Source organism: Moschus berezovskii, chromosome 16, assembly GCF_049115385.1.
Source record: "Moschus berezovskii isolate FMDL1 chromosome 16, NW_MosBer_1.0, whole genome shotgun sequence".
In the NCBI taxonomy this organism is placed as follows: domain Eukaryota; kingdom Metazoa; phylum Chordata; class Mammalia; order Artiodactyla; family Moschidae; genus Moschus; species Moschus berezovskii.
The window spans coordinates 11326116-11338974 of NC_142475.1; the positions used below are offsets into that span (position 1 = coordinate 11326116).

The 12859-nt window shown below is 41.4% G+C and overlaps 1 protein-coding gene across 3 annotated transcripts; it reads right to left on the reverse strand.

The window, feature by feature from the left end:
* Window positions 1–2152: 2152 nt before the first annotated feature.
* RBM12B (RNA binding motif protein 12B) lies at window positions 2153–10129 on the reverse strand. Of its 3 annotated transcripts, none has more exons than XM_055431646.2 (3): window positions 9972–10129; window positions 6517–6561; window positions 2153–5958 (listed from the first exon to the last, which is right to left on the reverse strand). In XM_055431646.2, exon 3 carries the CDS (start codon window positions 5928–5930, stop codon window positions 2952–2954), a length of 2979 nt encoding a protein of 992 aa, XP_055287621.2. In that variant the 5' UTR covers window positions 5931–5958; window positions 6517–6561; window positions 9972–10129; the 3' UTR covers window positions 2153–2951. The 3 variants fall into 3 exon arrangements, with proteins under 3 accessions (XP_055287621.2, XP_055287623.2, XP_055287624.2); XM_055431648.2 differs by having other exon boundaries at window positions 9726–10127; XM_055431649.2 differs by having other exon boundaries at window positions 7614–10127.
* Between the last annotated feature and the right edge of the window lie 2730 nt (window positions 10130–12859).

Here is a 12859-nt window from a genome sequence, read left to right on the forward strand (position 1 = left end):
TGGGTTATGAGATTAAGCTTACTTTCTAGGCATGATCTGTATTTTTCAGATAAATCAAAAATGTTTGGCTTTAAGATAATTAAAATGCCACCGGGTATTAAACTTGATAACCAATATGCCACTAAAATACCCAATAAATCTAGGAGAGGAAACAGTGGCTATAATTATTGAAGCTGGGCAATGGGTTTATGAGGATTTAGTGCACTGTTCTTTTATGTATTTGAAATTGATGGTGTGTTGGTAAACTGGCTCATTGGGGTGGAAAATGCCCTGATATGCTGCACTTACCAGTTTCCATGGTGTAAATACTCCTACCATGGCCAATTTAAGTTACCAACATGTCACTGAAGGTAAAGTTGTGAACAGATGTGCAGAAATGGCTCCCAACCAGTAGAAGCCAGTTTTCTGTAGCAAACTTAAAAAATATACTAAACTGAAGATCATGGACTAGAATTCTTATCAATCCAGTAATTTTACAATCAAAATACAAAGCCTGTGCTTATTTGTGTTAGCCTTTTAACACATTCCACCATTCCACCCTAGCCTAGACTGAGAAGCAGTTCCATATTAAGTTATACTTCACCTTAAACTTCATCATAGCTTTCATTTATTTATAAGTATTTGAGAAGCATTTTTACGCCTTCCAATACACTTCTCAGTAAGATCGATCAAATAAACCATACAATCTCTGAGCACTTAAAAAATTTTTTCTTCCTATTGTCATTTTCCTAGCTTGTGAGCTTACTAGTTTCAAGTGTCATAATGATGTGCTTTTTTGAACCAAATTTACCAGTTAATTCATTTTACTAGCAAGTAGGATGTTCAACATAATTAAAAACAGAAACTTCGGTTGAAAACGGTTGGTTTTTCTTAGATTTCTTTAAATCACTAAAGATGAGTACCGCAGTACTAAATGGCTAAATACTGAAAAGTATTCTACAATACCCTCCAAACTACTGTATATAAATTCAAATTTTATTATTTGCTCAGCATGGGAAGTATCTGTATCACAAAATTGAGGGAAATAAACTTTTATGTAAATTATAAAAGACCAACCAAAATCAAATCATGTTCGATAAAATGAACAATTTTAAATTAGGAGCCAATATATAGTCTCTCTCATAGAGAATCCCTGGATATATAACAACTTCTAGTTACTTTGTCTTTTATTCACAATGTTTGGGCATATTAATTTTATCTTTTTTAATGCTATTTTTAAAGCAACAATAGAGGTAAGAAAATATCCTTTACTCTTTTGAAAATATTTTTAGCATGGTCTTCTTCAGTCGCTAAGTTGCGTCAGATTCTTTTGTGACCCCATGGACGTAGCCTGCTAGGTTCCTCTGTCCATGGGATTTCCCAAGCAAGAATCCTGGAGTAGGTTGCCATTTCCTTCTGGACCCATCGACTGAACCCATGTCTCCTACATTGGCAGGCGGGTTCTTTACCACTGAGCCACCAAGAAAGCCCAGGATGGTCTTACTAAAATTAAAAACTACCATTTAGCAAAGTTGGTAGGTCAAAGTATTAAGAGCATGAACTGGACTAAGTCTGTCAGGGTTGAAATTGGCTTGGTGATTTACAACTATGACTTTAGGCAAGTTACTTAAACTCTGAATTTATCTCATTTGTGAAATAAATACTTGTAAGCCTCTTAGGGCAGGTTAAGATTGACATGATGCATGTAAAGCACTTACACTGCCTAGCACGTAGAAAGTGCCCAATGTTAGCATTATTACTATGGTATGAAAAATCAAATCCAGTTGCAAAATCTACAGTGTCAAATATCAAAGAAGTAAAAATTCAATCTCACAGAATTCTTGTTATAATCATTTGAGTCTTCGGATAAAAAAAAAGTTTTGAAATTAAGAGTAAACAACCACAAGTTATATAAATCATAAGTAAATTCTTCCTATAAACACAAACTATGTCCATTTATCAGATTCTTCCCAACAAGTACCTGACGGTTCCCTTGTACCTATAATTACTTTTTTGTCTTTTAAGTATTGAGTATGGAGAAGGAAATGGCAACCCACTCCAGTGTTCTTGCCTGGAGAATCCCAGGGAAGGGGGAGCCTGGTGGGCTTCCGTCTATGGGGTCACACAGAGTCGGACACGACTGAAGTGACTTAGCAGCAGCAGCAGCAGCAGCAAGTATTGAGTAAAGCTTATCAGTTTGGTTGATGAAATGTTGGAAGAAACCACAGAACTACACAAAGAACTCATATACTACTATAGAATGTCTGGTCCCTCCTGTCGTATTTAGTATAGCTGTTGAAAACCTTCACAAAAGAAGCTGTAATTCTTTTTTCGCTATATACAAATACAAGTTAATTAGTTCATCTATTCAGTTGCAACTTCTTTATTTTTATAAAAACTTTGAAAGTTAATTTCCTAAGCCTTTTACATAAGTAAACTTCAAGTTCACAGTCTGTCAATTTTGAACTATTTATGATTAAGGGGAGGCTTAACACAGTAATATCTCAGACAAGGAAGAGGGCATTTTTCTGCAGGCAGTTAGCAATAAAAATGCTAACCCTGAACAATCAAGTCACTGACCATTTCCTTATACAATTTGAGTAGCGATGTAGACTACAGAATAGAAACAAAAGTAAACATAAAACTTTTCTTCCCCAAACACAGTTTTTCTACTTTATACAAGTCTTGACATTTACCCATGACATCAACAAAAATTACTGCACTCAGGGAATTAATTCTCCCCCCACCCCACCCCCATCAAAAAAAAGCATATATATTTTTAAGTTAGAAAAAGTGAATGGCAATTTGCAAGCAAAAGAAAACCAGATTCACATTCTACTATTTACATTTCTTCTGTTCACAGGTCAAAATTAAAATGTTTCTTTTCATTAGATAATTAAAAATAAACACTTAAAAATGCACTTTACTGCATCAATACTGTGGGGAGATAATTCTGAATTTAGAAATGCTCTCTAAAGCAAAATTAACTTAACCTTGCGGGGGCCAACTGGTCTATCATTCAGATCTTTAATAGCAGCCATAGCTTCATTGTAGTTTATCATGGCAACAATGGCTTCCCCTGTAGGTAATCCTTGCTCATTATACTGTATTGAAACTGAATCAGGTATGATTCTATAACCATGGAAAAAGTCTAAAATCTCATTAACATTAGCTTTAAATGGAAGATTCATTATCTTAATAGGTGTTACTCTACCTGAATTACAATTTAATTTTGGATCAGGCATAAATCTCCCCTCAGGAAAACTTCCCATATTACGCTTTCCAAAATCAAATTTGCCACCTTCTGGGCGACCAAAATTCACAAAAGGACGATGACTTCTAAAATCAGGGGGGCTCCTAAACTCCTCACCAGGAAGTCTAAAACTGTCAGGAACTCTGGAGTCCTCCTCTGGAGCTTCCCTGAGGTCTTCCTCTGGGAGCCGCCTGAAGTCCTCATCAGAAGGGCTTCTAAAATCTTCCTCCTGAGAACTCCTGAAATCCTCTTCAGGAGGGTGCCTAAAGTCTTCATCCGGAGGGCCCCTGAAATCTTCATCCTGTGGGTGCCTAAAATCTTCCTCTCGGGGGCGCCTGAAATGTTCCTGGGGTGGCCGCCTGAAAAGTTCCTGAGGCGGCCGTCTAAAATGCTCCTGGGACGGCCGCCTGAAGTGCTCCTGCGGTGGCCGCCGGAAATGATCCTGAGGTGGTCGCCGGAAGTGCTCCGGGGGCGGCCGACGAAAGTGATCTGGGGGCGGCCGTCGGAAGTGCTCTGGGGGCGGCCGCCGGAAGTGTTCCGGGGGTGGCCGCCTGAAGTCCTCGGGAGAACTTCGGAAATCCTCCTCAGGAGACCGCCTGAAGTCATCCTCATGCGGCCGCCTGAAGTCCTCCTGGTGGGGTCGCCGGAAGTCCTCCTCAGGAGGTCGCCTGAAATCCTCCTCCGGGGGCCGCCTAAAGTCTTCCTCAGGTTGTCGCCTCCATTCCCCTGGGGGAAGCCGCCTGAAGTCTTCCTCAGGAGGCCGCCTCCAATCCTCCTCAGGTGGCCTCCTTAAGTCTCCCTCTGGGGGCCGCCTCCAGTCCTCCTCCTGGGGTCTCCTGAAGTCTTCCTTGGGAGGTCGTCTGAAATCCTCCTCAGGTGGCCGCCTCCAGTCCTCCTCCCTTGGGTACCGGAAATCCTCCTCCCGAGAGTGCCTGAAGTCCTCCTCAGATGGCCGCCTGAAGTGTTCCTCCCGAAGGCGTCTGAAGTTTTCCGGGGACCGCCTGAAATCCTCTGGGGAATGCCTAAACTCTTCTGGAGGTCGTCTCTCAGGTGGTCGGAAATCCCCCTGAGGATGCTTGAAATTGTCCAGTTGCCTCAAGTCCTCTTGCTGATGCCTAAAGTTTTCCGAAGGGTCAACTGAGTATACTGGTGGATCATTTGAGTCAAACGAATGGGAATGATCATCTCTATCACAAGACTGCGAATGGTCATGCATTCTTTCACTAGGCATTGAAGAAAAATTTACACCAAACTCCTGCATTTGTGCCTCAGATATGAGCCTTAACAACACCTCTGTCCCCAAGAATCTCCGTCGGTTTAAACGTTCAGCTTTCATGGCCTGTTCTTCTGACTTGAATTTCACCAACGCTTCTCCTAGACCAACTCCTTTGTCATCATAAAGCAAGCAAATGTCCTCCTCAGCAAGAGAAAAGTCAGCAAAGAACTTCTGCACTTCAACTTTTGTAACATCAAATGGAAAATTTCTTATATATATACACAATTTCTGGCCAGAGTAGCTTTCTTGAGAGTGTTTTTGTGAGACCTGTCCAAGTCTCTCTTTCTCTGTTGATGCTGGTCTTTTCTTTTCATAACATTCAATGAACTTCAGCATCTGTTCCCTAGAAACTGGATCAATATAAACTGGACGATATTGTAAAACAGTCTTATGTAAACCCAGAGCAGTGTTATAGTCTTTCAGAGTCTTAAACATCACAAAAGCATATCTTGTTCTTCTTTCATCTTTATATAAAAACCTAATCTGTTCATTTGTCAGATCAGTATCTCTAAAAAAATTTCTTAAATCTCTTTTGTTAATACTTACAGACAGATTTTTTAAGTGAACATAAAATCCGAGAGGAGAACGAGAACATGTTCTTCTGGGCGATTTTGAATGAGATCGTTTCCGAAAATGTCTGTCGTTAATTCCTCTTGGTGGTGTATGTTCTTCAGTCCTCATAGAAATGTCACCTTCCTTAATTAAATTACCTCCAAAATCAATCCACTGCTGTTCTGAGCCTTGCATTACTTCAATAAATCTTGAACCCATAAAACTTCTATGACATTTAAGACCTCCTGAAGCATCAATACATGAGGCAAATTTTACTATGGCATCACCATTATTTCGGCCATCATGATGCTTTAAAAAAATTACTCCATCCACACATAAACCAGAGAAAAAGACACGTACATCATCTTCATTTACTAAGTACGGCAAGCCTCGTAGAAACAAGTAAGGATTCTCAGCTTTCAATGGCCGTGTCTTTCTTGGCCTTAAATCACCATGTCCTGTACCGTTAGTATGAAACCCAGCATCTTGATTAATCGGAGAACCATATCCAGAATTACTTCCTTCTTCTTTAATAGCCTCAACAAAATTAGATAAGCTTCCAACCCCTGATGCCCCAGATCCTGGTCGGTCTCTTCCCATGCGGTCAGTTCTTTTCATCTCTATAGTCTTCTGCATTTCTGCCTTACTACTAAGAAAGAGCTCTACAGATGAATCCTTGATAAACCCTCCTGAACGACTTACAGCACGTCTTGCATCTTCATCTGTTGCAAAGATAATAAAAGCCTCCCCAATTTCCCCTCCAATTATATGCACTCCTCCATCAGGAATAGTCAATCCCGTGAAGAAGTGACGGATATCCACAGGCCCCGCAATAAAAGGAAGCCCCAGTAAACGGATGACTACAGCCATGCTGAGCGCAAACCACAGCAATAATGACCTGCAGACAGAAAGGTACACATAATAGCAAGTCTTATTTTTGAAGTACCTAATCCAAAATTAAGCTTAATAATTACTGGTCCCTACCTTCTTCAGCAATTATAAATGAAAACAAGATATGAGTTCACAACGATATTGACTGTATCTAATTCTTTAAACAAATGGAATAAATTTTCTCCCAACTAAACATACAAATAAACCAGCTACTTTGAAGAAACATTTCCTATCACCTATCCTATACAGAGTAGAAAAAAAGGTCACATCTCTGTAAATCTGCCAAGTGCTACTTCACAAGACCAAACTATTTTCAGACATATCTGCTAGTGAAACATGAAAGCTTTGTGTATTAAAGAATTTTACCAACCACAACAAATTTTACATACTTATAAAAACCATCTATGGACAGTATATACTTTCTGCTCATGATAACAAACTGCCTACCACTAGTGCATCACTGGCCAGACATAAAGTACAGAAGCCATGCATACACAGGTGTACTATTCTACCTTTTATTTTTGGTCAAGCCTCTGTGAAAAGCCTTAAGCTCTGGATATCTTACCTTTTTATTTCTTGCAGACCTGTTAATTCTGTAAAAGCAACTTAACTGTGGAAAGAAAATGAAATATAATTAATCCTTGGACCCTGTAATTGACCTTAAACAACGCCAGATTAGGATATTCACTTCACAATTACCTATGAAAAGTGAAGCAATATAAGGAGGCATAACTAAGGGTATTACAAAGTGGTTGTCTTTGTTCCAAGAGGAAAATTAATCATCTTTTAGCGAAAAGGTAGAAATTCCAAGGAGACATCTGCAAATTATTTAGAAACAAAAAACCTGAAAACTTAATAATTGGTCGTTAATTGAAAGTGGCCCCAGAAAAAGGTGACAGAAATGTTATATATTCTGACTGGACTATTGGTTACCTGGGAGTATAAATTTATCAAGGCTAAATGAATCTATCCTAAAGGTCTGTGCATTTGACTGTATGTGAATTTTACAACCAATTTTTAAAAATCTTTTCTATAAGTAAAATGACATTTTAAAATCAAAAATTCCCAAAACCCTATCTTCCACTTGAAAAAACCAATATTTAATTCATCATTTCCAACTCTCCTGTAAATATTTCAAATTATAAGAGCAAATCAAATTAATGAAACAATAAATGAAGAAAACCATTTTTAAAGCAATAAATCCAAACCAATGGCTACCATCTGGACACAATTTTAAGTAATATATAAACACCTCACACTTCCAAACATGGAACCCAATTTCCTGACTCCACTAAGACAAATAGTAAAATATCCCTAAAATCTAAAATCTCAATTACTACTACTCTTATACTCAATTATTGCTTCTCTGTATCTTAAACTCAAATTTTACTATGCTAATAAGTTTACCCCATTTTGAATAACTGTCCTGCCTTCTGGGGAAACCCAAATGACTATGCAGAAAAGTAGAAACATAGTAAGAATACATTAACTTGGAACATTTGGGGACATCAGTATTAATTATTGAAAAATCTCAAGATTCCTTACATCAAATACTTTCAGAGATACCCTAAGTATTCTTACCAAATATGTTTTTTAAGACCTGTTAAGTTAATGATTATAAATTATGTCTTTAATGCGCAAATGTTTTAATTCAGTACTTACACTCATCCACAAAATGCTGTCTGAAAACATGGTCTTGAGGTCGGCAAGGTCTATTTTCCTTTGAAAAAGGTCCATAGACTACTTTTGAAACTACAACTAACGATGATATCAAGAAATTAACTGGCATTTTTTACACATTTGAATTATCAATGCCAAATTGATATTAAAAGTATTAGTGAGGTTCGCTGCTAAGTCGCTTCAGTCCTGTCCGACTCTGTATGACCCCAGACAGCAGACCACCAGGCTCCCCCGTCCCTGGGATTCTCCAGGCAAGAACACTGGAGTGGGTTGCCATTTCCTTCTCCAATGCATGAAAGTGAAAAGTGAAAGTGAAGTCGCTCAGTCATGTCCAACTCTTTGGGGACCCCATGGACTGCAGCCTACCAGCTCCTCCGTCCACAGGATTTTCCAGGCAAGAGTACTGGAGTGGGGTGCCATCGCCTTCTCCAATTAGTTAAAATGGTGGGGTGGACATAGGACATATCAAAAATCTTTGTACTTTCCACTCAATATTACTGTTAACATAAAAAATAGTTCTAAAACTTAGTCTATTAGACAATATCTGCATGGTGCCCCCAACCACCCCAAAAATGAGTATAAGCTTAATTTCTTCAACAAACCCACACCAACATTTTAATAAAAACTACAAATGGCTTCTGGAACAGTTGTTCACATTAATATTCCAAGACTCCTTCCTATGCAAAATGACTTAGCTCCTGTTACTTTTAGAAAGTAGTGTAAAACATTTTATCCCTGCTAAACTTTTAAAAATGTGAAAGGAAACATATCTACAAAAATAGCAGAGAACATTTCACAAAATAATTACCATCAAATTTTAGTCTTATAATTTATCCTAATTTGAAAACAATTAACTAAGTAGTTTCATGAGCACAAATTCATGAATTCCAATTCAATATAAAAAAATTTTTTCTTCTAATTTGTCATAGTGAAACATAACTACTGCTTACTTTTTTGCCCTTGAAATAAAAGAGTAATGTACTGTTTATCCCTCTACAGAAATACACTTAGGAGATCACCTACAAGAGACCAGCTATCAAAATGAGCAACTTTCCTGTGGTTTCCACGTGATTTTCCTAAGCAAATACCCCAGAAATTCTATTCTTAGAACGCTACACTAAAAACAAAAAACCCTACTCTACACTTAAAATGTTTCTTCCTATGAATGCAACAAAGCCATCTTTATAGCTGTGTTGATTTAAAGACAGTGAGCTATTACAACTTCTAACCTATAAAAAAAAAAAAGGAAGTGAATCCTTAAAAGCTCATTTAAGGGTAAGTGGTTGAAATTAACAAGGTCATTTTAAATAACTTAGCTGATTTTATCCAACGATCATCCCATTTAATCATTATCACAAAAACCCCACGAAATGCTTATTTTCTAATTAAGCCTTAGAGGGAAAAGGGAGGAAAGCTAACTTGAAATGGTATTATCTCAGATCCATTTATCTTAACTAGAGAATAGCAAGTCATTTTCCAGACATGGTAAGAGATAATTGTTATTTCTTAAAACCTAAAGTTACGATGAAGTACATTTAAAATGCAAGAGTGAACCCAGGAGAAAATAATCTACCCCACTCCATAAGGATTCTTTATGACGATTTGCCTTTTTATCCTTTTTTATAACGTAGATGATTAAAATCAAAAGCCAAAGGCATGACGACACAGATCCAAGTCCCCAGTAGAAACTGGAAATGAAGACGAATCCACACGGCACAGGAATTCCCATTAACATCCATCCTCCTCAAATGGGGATCATCCGAAGGCATTGCTTCTATAGCTCAAAAAGCCTTTGTCCATACTCCCAGGGGTCAGAGCTTCCTTCTTTTGCTCCAGGCCAAAGTTCCTACGTGGGATCCGATGCTCTTGCCAGACCTTCAGCCAAATCAGCCTTCAAATCAACCTGGACCACCCAACCTCCGTGCCTTTCCGTTACACCGGCTCAAGGGCAAATATTCCGCCCCGACTCGCCCAAGGGTGAGCTGTCCCTGCATCTAAACACTCGGGCTCCCCTCAAGCCTAAAACTAGCCGGGCCTCCAAGCGCTTTTCCTGCCACCACTGACTACGATGACATAGCAAAGAAAAACAAGTACCTATGGAATCCTTCCAGATCTCCACTCTCTCAAGCCGACTGACAAGGGCACGCACACCACCAGATGGAGGCTGCTGGGGAAGTCGGGTGCGTCGAGCAGGGGAAAAAGGGTGCCCTGACGGCAGAAGCTACGCTCGCTGCAGGCGCGGCCCCGCCTTTCCCTGTGCTTCGGTCCCGGCCGCCAAGCCCTCCCCACGCCCGACGCCCCTGCGGTAACTGCTTCGCACTAGGGCGATCAAACACACACCGCTGCCGCCGAGTCGGAACCCCAAGGCTGGGGGCGGGGAGCACTCCTCGTCCGCAGCAGCCTCCCCAGAGCCGGGAGAGCCCTCAGCGAGCCCAGAAGAAGATGGCGCCCACTCTCTCCCCTCCGCTCCGGACAAACGGACGTACAGTGGCTCTGCCCATGCGCTCTGCAGGCGTCCCCCCGCCCCCACCCCCTCTCCCGCCGCCCCGGCCCCGTCTGCGCACGCGCCCTAACGCGCGCGGACTCCCCGTTGTCAGGCGGGAGGGAGGAGGCGGGCGCAGCGGGACCGAGCTCCTGCGCATGCGCAGAGCCCGCGCCGCGCGGGACTTCGCCGGACGGGCGGGGAGCTTCCGTTAACTGGAGTTTGCGGTCGGCACACGGCTGTGATGGGAAACGTGTGTAACTGCTGAAGTACACTGGACGAATGTTCACGATTCCCGAGAGCTACGAAAAGAGTCGCAAAAGCAGAGGAAACACTTTTGGATGCTGACTAGAGCCCCATGGGCCTCCTGGGCTTGGAGGCCTTTTTGTCCCCTTTTTGTTTCCTCGGCTTCCCTGGGAGCTCAGACGGTAAAGCGTCTGCCCGCAATGCGAGAGACCCGGGTTCAATCCCTGAGTCGGGAAGATCCCCTGGGGAAAGAAATGGCAACCCACCACAGTATTCTTGCCTGCAGAATCCCATGGACAGAGGAGCCTGGCAGGCTCCGTACAGTCCATGGGGTCGCAAAGGGTCAGACATGACTGAGCGACTTCACTTTCACTTTGTTTTTTATAGGCAAGACTCCAGCCTCCGTGATCTCTCAGTTCCAAAAGGCAGCCGTCAACATCAACAGTTAAGAGTCGTGTCTGACTTTGCAACCCCATGGACTGCAGCCTACCAGGCTCCTCTGTCCATGGGATTCTCCAGGCAAGAGTACTGGAGTGGGTTGCCATTTCCTTCTCCAGAGGATCTTCCCAACCCAGGGGTGGAACCCAGGTCTCCTGCAGTGCAGGCAGATTGCTCTCTCCTGCACTGTAAAAGGAAGAGTTCCTAATCAAAGGAGGAACAGCAACGAAATCACCACAGGCAGGATTTATGGACCAGAGAACCTCACCAAGATTGAAAGTGAAATCGCTCAGTCGTGTCCGACTCTTTGCGACCCCGTGGACTGTAGCCTACCAGGCTCCTCAGTCCATGGAATTTTCCAGGCAAGAGTACTGGAGTGGGTTGCCATTTCCTTCCAGGGGATCTTCCCAACCCAGGGATCGAACCCGGGTCTCCCGTATTGCAGGCAGACGCTTTTAGGTGACTGGAATATTTGCTCGAACCTGTGCCTCCTGTGTCCTTCATTGGCAGGCAGATTCTTTGCCGCTGACCACCAGGGAAGCCCCGCATCACTCCTGATCATGCACAAAGCTGTTTTCTTGGGGTCTGTTTTCCTCAAACGGTTCACCGCTTTCTGTACAACAACTATATTTGTTCCAATCAGAAACAGCTATAAGTCAGACCTATTTCCTTTTCCAGCAATAAAATTCAACTCCATTCCATATGCCATCTTTACTGACAACTTACACCCTGCTTTCCTATTGTTTGCTGAAAAATTTTTATTTCTATTAGCTTTAATCACATACTTAAATTAGAATCATCTCTTAAAACCTTCATTTCTTGTGAAAACTAAGAAGTAAGCAATTAATATCCTCTGCACTAGTATTTCAATGGCACCCCACTCCAGTACTTCTGCCTGGAAAATCCCATGGATGGAGGAGCCTGGTGGGCTGCAGTCGCTAAGAATCGCTAAGGGTCGCTAAGAGTCGGACACGACTGAGCGACTTCACTTTCACTTTTCCCTTTCATGAATTGGAGAAGGAAATGGCAACCCACTCCAGTGTTCTTGCCTGGAGAATCTCAGGGACGGGGGAGCCTGGTGGCCTGCCGTCTATGGGGTCGCATAGAGTCGGACACGACTAAAGTGACTTAGCAGTAGCAGTAGCAACACTAGTATTTTGTAGACTGGTGACAAAAAGTTCTAATCTCATTTACATTTTCTATCCCTAAAAGTTTCTTTATATTGAATTGGGCCACCACCAGCTGATGGGTGTGTCACTTATTTTGCTGATCTGTTACAAAGAGCATACACTGAGGCTCTAGAACTACTCAACCATCTTGGGTCTATTTGCTTCTAATCAGCCTATGTAATGTCCTTGGGTGATGTCTTTCTTTCAAAAGTTGTGCCCTGACCCCTCCCCTCCAGTTTTATTTCCCACTCTCAGATATTCTACTCCCACATTCTTATGGGAAGCAGAGGGGTGACGGTCTATCTTGTGTAAGTGTTTCAAGGCTGAGGAGGAGCAACAACCCTGCCTGGCAGGGAATGAAGATCTCTGGATACCTGATCTACGGGCCTCAGGAGGAGGACAACTCCCTGTTTTAATTCACATGGGATGGAAACCTCTCCTAGCCATCATTGTGATGTGGAAATGTTGTGACTGCTTCCTCAGCCCTCTTGTGAATCTCCTTAATAATGAATCTCTTTTTGTAACAGCATCAAAGTACTAAAGTGTACATAGATAACAAAAGATATGGTAAACATCTGATAAAGAAACTTGGTTACAGTAACCAGAATTATGAATGATTACATTTAACCTACAAAATAATTCTAGTTAAATATTTCTCCATAAGAGATCTTTGGGGCACTCGAAAGTATCCCAAAGTTAGTTGGAACTCAAAAGAAATTTAATTACAATTTGATATTTGGGAAGCTTGTCAAAAAGTTTTAAAACACTTGGTCAAGCTCAATCACTGTAAGACAATACTCATTGCTTAGCCAAAGAAACCAGAGATCTCAAAAGCAAATATTAATACAAATCCCATAAAGGCAAAGATATATAGTCTGTAGTAAAAAGCAGTG

What these genes read in the sequence shown, in the direction of transcription:
- RBM12B (XM_055431646.2), bottom strand. Translation starts at nt 5,930, where the DNA reads ATGGCTGTAGTCATCCGTTTACTGGGGCTTCCTTTTATTGCGGGGCCT.